A 7,171-nucleotide genomic window follows, 5' to 3' on the forward strand; every position below is an offset into this window, starting at 1 on the left:
GAGGGGTATAGGAAACTTTCAGGATAGCATTTGAAATGTAAATAAAGAAAATAATAAAAAACCAACCCCCCCAAAACAATAACAAATCCACAAAGAAATAATAAAAATTAGAGTTAAAATTAATGAGAGAGTGACAATGAAAACTACCAAGAATCAGCTAACGGAATAGTAGGCTCTCTGTTAATGAGAAAATAAACTAGATCAACAAACCTGTGTCAAAATAAGCAGAAAGAAAGAGGGAACCTAAATCGATAGACTGAGCCTTGAGCAGAGAAAGACGACAGCAGATGTGAAATCAATTAAGACTATCTTCAGGAAAATCTGTAAAATTAGAATGCTAAAAATAATGAATGAATTTCTAGATCCATCAAAACCATCAAAGTCAAACAAAAAAGGATTAACATCCTAATTAGAAGCCTGGCTCATATGGATTCACAGAAAAATTGTAGAAGATATTCAAAGCAAAAATGTTTTTTAAATTGAAATTATAAAAGACCTTCAGAAAAACATACTTTAAAAAATTATTCTAATAATAGAGAAAGAAGAAACACACCTAAATTCCTATGAAGTCAATAATACTCTAATACCAAAATCCAGATTAAGAAATATACCACACACATACACCCACACATAAACACACACATGTACATATCATGCATCTGCGCGAGCATGAGAGAGAGACAGAGACAGAGACAGAGACAGAGACACAGACAGACAGAGACAGAGACAGAGACAGAGACAGAGACAGACAGTCACAGACACAGACACAGACACAGACACAGACACAGACACAGTCACAGACACAGACGACACAGACACAGACACAGACACAGACACAGACACAGACACAGACACAGACACAGACACAGACACAGACACAGACACAGACACAGACAATATCTTAGTTGGGATTTCCTTTGCTGTGCAGAGACATCATGACTAAGCCCACTCCTATAAAGGAGAACATTTAAATTGGGGCTGGCTTACAGATTCAGAAGTTCAGTCCACAATCAGTCAAGGTGGGAAGTATGGCAACATCCAGGTGTGCTAGCCTTGGAGGAGCTGAGAGTTATCCATCTTGATCAGAAGGCAGCCAGGAGAAGGGACTCACAGTCTACAGCCACAGTGACAGACTTCCTCTAACAAGGCCACACATACTCCAACATCTCCTAATAGTGCCACTCTCTCATTCAAGCATATTCAAACCACAAATATCAATTGAAAAATCCTCAGCAAAATACTTGTAAGCAAAATATAGGAATATACCAAAAAGATCATCTGTCATGCTCAAATTGGATTTTAAAAGGAGATGCAGAGATGGAACAAAGGAAGTAAGTTGAAAGTTTTAATACATAAAAAATACAAAAAAATCTCGAAATTCATAATAACCCACAATTGACCCAGGATAGCCAAAACAACCCCTTTGTATACTTGACTATAGTGAAGTGATACTTGACAAAAATACACACTAGAGAAAATAATAGACACCAAATCAACAAAAGCCGATAATCAGGCAATTTTAATGAAGAATTCCAACAGACTTTCAAAGAAGACTTATGCCAACACTCTCCAAATTGTTAGATAAATTATAAATTGAAGGGATATTTCACAATGTATTTTATGAGGTCACATATTCATAGACTCCACGAATTTAGGAATAAAGGAAAGGACTAATAAGGGACCCAATTTTTTTTTCCTGGGAATGAGAAAAGGAAAATGTTTTTAGGGAGAATGGAAATATGAGGGACAGGAACAGGAGGATCAGGTCATGAGTGGGAGAAGAGATGGGAAAGATAAGGTGAAAGTAGGGAGACATGGCTAGAACTGACGAGCATAGAGAGGTATTATGATACCTAGTATAGTAGAAAACTCTTAAAATCAAGAATGTGGTTTTAATAAAGTCTCCAAATAATAAGGAAGACAAAGCTATAACTTGCCATTTCTTGTCAACCAAAGAAGCTTTTAGTTATATCTGGTTATATCACTTGAGTTGTTGTCCAAAAGCATCCCATGGAAATTCTTGAACAACCCAGGTTATTACTAAGACAAGAGGTTGCAATCCACAAGATGATAATAAAGCCCCAATGACTGACTATATCACTTAACACAACCCATTAAAAATGAACAAGTTGATCATTTGCTTGCATAGAACCTCTACATCCTATTGTCTTTCATATGGGAAGGTAATCTGCAGGCTACCAAAGAAAAAAAAAACTTAAAACATCAACCCACCTACAGTCCCTTTTCGTCTATAATGCGATCCTTAGTGAAGGATGTGCTAGAACAATAGTAGCACATATGGTGTGGGAATAACTAACTGATCTCTAACTTCACATAAGATCCACTCTACATGATGGAAGGGATAGCAGGCACTGCTGGGCTAACTGAGAACCAAGGCTATATTAATAGATTCAAACATCATCAGAGAGGCTTCCTCCTGCAACAGATGGAAAATATGCAGAGATCCACAGCCAAACATTACCCAGAGAGGGACAGATACCTAAGAATACACAGATCTAAATGGGATGCCTCTATCAAGTCCCTCTCCTCAGAGTTCAGGGGTCCCATGAAAACAGAGTCAGAAAGAGTGTAATAACAAGAGGAAATGGAGGGCAACAGGAGAGCAAGTCTCTCTGAGGCGACTGAACAAAGCAGAAGGTGCTCTGCATGCTACCAGAAAAGTAATGCTAAAAGAAAAGTAAATATCCCTATCACCCACTTAGCAACTGTGCTTCTGGCAACAAAAACATGCATGCCAATATACTAGTACAATCCTGGTATAAATGTTATGGGAGTAATCAACTACATTTTTGTTAGATTTTAAGGTCCACTCCATGAGATGGAACCCATATTTGCCACTGCAAAAGTGGCCAGGAATCTTCAGATTAGATAGATCATGGGCCTAGGAGAAATCCTATTATTGTTTTGCTAAATTACCATAGTGATAAAATGACTTGTAATTACAGATTGCTCTGCCCATGATGCAGAGAATTACTCAAACTTCATCAAAGAAGCTCCTTGTAGTAATTGGCAATTAACAAAGGGTTTCACACCTGGAAAATGTTCTGAGAGTGAGAGACCTTTGGAGGAGTCAGTCCTAAATGGGTGATAAACAGATTTCAAGAGCCAGGGGTGGTAGATGACTCTGAGGAAACAGTGTCTTCCAGACAAAGCAGTATCTATACAGGTACAAAGTCATAGAGACTGCCACAGCATACACAAGACATGCACAGCTTCAAAGCAGACAAATCCTAGAACTGAAAAGGAGGAGGGAAAACAAGATTCCCATGCCTAACCTATTAGCTATTTCTAACTGATATTAGGAAAGAGAAAATTAGTTTTCTTTAATGAAGTGTCAACTATATCTTAATACAGGCCCTGTGTGTGGGAATAACAGGCAAATACAAAACAAACTCCATTTTTTGGTGAACGTTTTGTTTTTGTTTTGTTTTGTATTATTTTTACTATTGCTTTATTTTTTTTAAAATGTTTTGCTTTTCAAATTTTCTTGCTTTTATCTTTTGTTTGTTTTTAAAGTGAGATGGAAGAGAAAGAACATGAAGTTGAATAGGTGTGGAAGACAGGAGGATTAGGAGGAGTGTGGAAAAGAAATATGCTCATAATGTATATGTAAAATTTTTAGTAAAAATTTAAAAACTAAAAGAAATTAGGATAGAAAAATCCTAATGTATTAATCATTTGATTCTGTGAATTTTTCCCTTGTCTTTAGATTTAGAGAAAACTCCATGTATCAAAATCATATTTTCAGAAAAGTCCTGAGTTTTGTTTTCTAAGAATTATAGAAGCCTCAGTCTGTATTTTTCAACACATATATGAAAACTTAGAACATAAAGTAGATTTTATGTTCTTTGAACTAATTGGTGATAAACTGGTAACCATTAGAAACACACACTTTGATCTGACATTAAAAAAGTTTTTGTTTTGTTTTGTTTTGTTTTGTTTTGTTTTGTTTTTTATACCCAAGATTTATTTCAGAGAAATAATTAGACCCAGGTAAAAGTTGAGAGACACATATTCTAACATATTCTATTGCCTGTCTTTGTGAAATCACAAATGTTTATTACCTGGAATGGGCTTTAGAAGTTGACTGCTTGCAAGACTGTAAACACTTTTTTCAGATGTACAATTCAGAGTCAGAGATGTTAATTTATCTGAAATTTACCCTAAATCAAAGTGGTCAGAATAGACTCTTGCATCTTGTTACATTAAGGCACTGGGATTACAAGGTAATAGTGAACCAATGCAATGGTCTTCATTCGGGTAGCCTTGACTTTTAAAGGGCCTGAAATGTTGGGGAATGTCAAGTCATGGAGAAGCAAGTGGGAAAACCCATGGCTCAACAGTTCCCCTCTCGTTGATACTGCACTGAATCAGCTATTAGCACTTTGGCAGCAAGTGTTATATTACAGTAATCCACAGCTTCCCTGGTTAATGTTGCTAGTTGTATTCCTTCTGAAAGGACTGGAGAAAATAGTCTAGACAATGTAGTACACTCATCACAACCATTTAAATGTAAGTTAGTTTTCATATCCTATTTAAGACAAGCCTAATGAAAGTCTTTACCACTGATTACAAGCAAATTTCTAATGATGTTACAGAAAGCTGCAGACATGATGGCAAATAAATGTGTATACTGTATAAATAAGACATACATACTCATACATCTGACTGAATAAGTATAAAAGTTTAGTTATCAAATATTAAATGTTTTGACATCTAATCTATAAAAATGTACTTATTAACACTGTGTATAAATCTAAGAACTAAATTAAACAAAGTAATTTGCATCCAAAAATTATACCAAAACTAAACATGTAAATGATTTTTTAAAAAACTGAAAGTCATCTTAAATACAACATGCAACTCACAGCATCCTGTCAATAAATTTTAGCAATGTAGTTGTTTAGTAATATCATTTGCTGGTTTATATAAAAATTAATGTATTTACATTATAATCTATTATAATTATGTGACATATACTCAATTAGATTTTAATCAAACACCTAAAATTAGGTCAGAGAAACTAAAGAACTGATAGAAAACAGGAACAGAATTCAAAGCCAGACCAATCAAGGCATTTCATGACACCAAAGCAAGAAGGTGAGGTCACAGGCAAACTTCATTTTCATGAGTGATATGAAAGCAGACATCATCTTTACAGCTATACATTGCACACACAATGACTATGTGTCATCTTGTGGTCTGACAGAGAGAAAGGACAATTCTGCAATGTGGAGGACAGAATGATCTGCTAAATGACTCCTCTCTGTTCCTGGACCTGTTCTGAGTAGAATTAAAACTTGCCTAGCACTGATTATGGCAGGAAGATCTGAAGAAAGAACTCAGTTACACAGACAGTTTTATAAACAGTTGGTCTACTCTAAACCTGAATTCATTAGTTAATTTTGTTTATTTAAAAATTGTACTTGGAGAGATATCTCGGAAATTGAGAATGTGAACAGCTTTTTTAGAGTTCAAGTTCTCCTCAGAATACCCATGTCAGATGGCTTATAACTACTTGTAACTCTAACGCCATGAATTTCTGGCCTTCGAAAGCGTCGGCACTCATGGGCTCCCCTTCCCTCCCATAAAATGCATTCACTTAACTGAACATAAAAGGAATACATTAAAAATATAATTAAAATATGTTCAACACAGCATCAGGTGGTATTCCTGCAGCTTACATCTTTATTGTAGTATAAAATTAGAATATTTTCTAAGCCACATCAGCTATCACTCATGTGGCTTAGATAGTTATGATAGATTCTGTTGTAAAAAAACTTAATGAGGAATTCAAACAGGTGTCATGGCCTTTCTGTGGTATCACTTGACTTTTGAATTGTATGGAAGAAAGGCCAAGCTCCCTCAAAATAAATAAGTATGCACCTCTCCTTTTCCTTGGTTACATTAAAATACAAAATATGTAATAACTTTAAAGGCTGTAATGAAAATAGAGATTGTCAACAACTACAATGCTCAACAAGTGGTCTATTTTATTATTTTCATAACTAGCCATGAAAATCAACATTCCCTTGCTGTATCAGCCAAATGCTCTCCAAAATGCATTTCTCAAAAAAAGGAAGGAATAGTGAATCTCTAGTTTCTTGTCTCAGAAGTAGATTTTGATATTCATAAAACTGAAACAATTTTCTCCATGTTATGTTACATTCTAATGTAAAAAGCACACATATTTCCCATTCAAATAGTAAGAATAAAAATGGCTTCTGTTCACAATATGCATGAATTTAAAATATAAAGTATAATGTGTTTAAAATATAAAATATAATGTGTTCAGCTGTTATTCATTTTCATTCTTATGTAGCAATGGTAAATGCATTCAAGCAAAATATAAACCAGAATTTAGAGTAAATATGTTTTTCTGAAAATAGAAAGAAATATTTATTTCTGTATGGGATAAATAACTGATTATCTTAATTCTTCAGATACTTTGACTTTTTTTTTTTTTTTTTTTTTAAGTAAGGATGTTTAAAGAAGGCATAGCTTTTTTAAATTTTCTGTTATTTACTTACAATCAAGCCACTATTCGCTTGTCTCTTTTCTCTGGCATCGATCATTTTGTAGAAAATCCCGCCTGGATTAAACTGAGTACTCCAGACAATCACATTTCTTTGATAATGTACATCCATCCCTGTTATTCTTGAATTATGTTCAACATGAGAAATCTGCTGATGACCGCCACTGTAGTTGAATGGATATACAAAACCCAGGATGTCAGTGTCATTAGCTATGTAGAGAGCTTGATCTTCAGAGCCTGCAGATTATTATAATAAAATACAAAATAGAGGAAATTTCAACTAGAGCAAAAGTGATGGTATACTTTAAATTATTTTGAATTGTTATTCTTTATACAGTTTCTTCCAAAGTGAAAATCAGCTAATTTTATACCTTTTTAAAACTCTTCACAATATTTGATTTCTGCTTAACACTTTTTTACAATATTCATTAGTACTCAAGTCCTTATTTAAGTACAAAACTTAATTCATGTGCATAAATTAAGAATTGGAAAAGGATGTCTTTAGCAAGGTACAACATACTGTGTTCTGATTTTTGGTATTTAGATGCTATTCTATGACATTTGTCCCTATAGCTTTAGCTATTTCAACTTCCTTCTTTCTTTCTTTCTTTCTTT

At 34.3% G+C, this 7,171-nt stretch overlaps 1 protein-coding gene across 4 annotated transcripts in view; it reads right to left on the minus strand.

The window, feature by feature from the left end:
- The window catches only part of Lrp1b (LDL receptor related protein 1B), a 1,962,444-nt gene that overhangs the window by 94,478 nt on the left and 1,860,795 nt on the right, over window positions 1–7,171 (minus strand). For 3 of the 4 annotated variants that reach the window (XM_021192210.2, XM_029535926.1, XM_029535925.1), the window contains exon 77: window positions 6,552–6,793. In XM_021192210.2, the coding sequence (XP_021047869.1) occupies window positions 6,552–6,793 (242 nt within the window). Of the gene's footprint in view, window positions 1–6,551; window positions 6,794–7,171 lie in introns of those variants that run through there. The other variant, XM_029535927.1, reaches the window with a different exon arrangement.

Source organism: Mus pahari, chromosome 3 (genome assembly GCF_900095145.1).
Source record: "Mus pahari chromosome 3, PAHARI_EIJ_v1.1, whole genome shotgun sequence".
Lineage (NCBI taxonomy): Eukaryota > Metazoa > Chordata > Mammalia > Rodentia > Muridae > Mus > Mus pahari.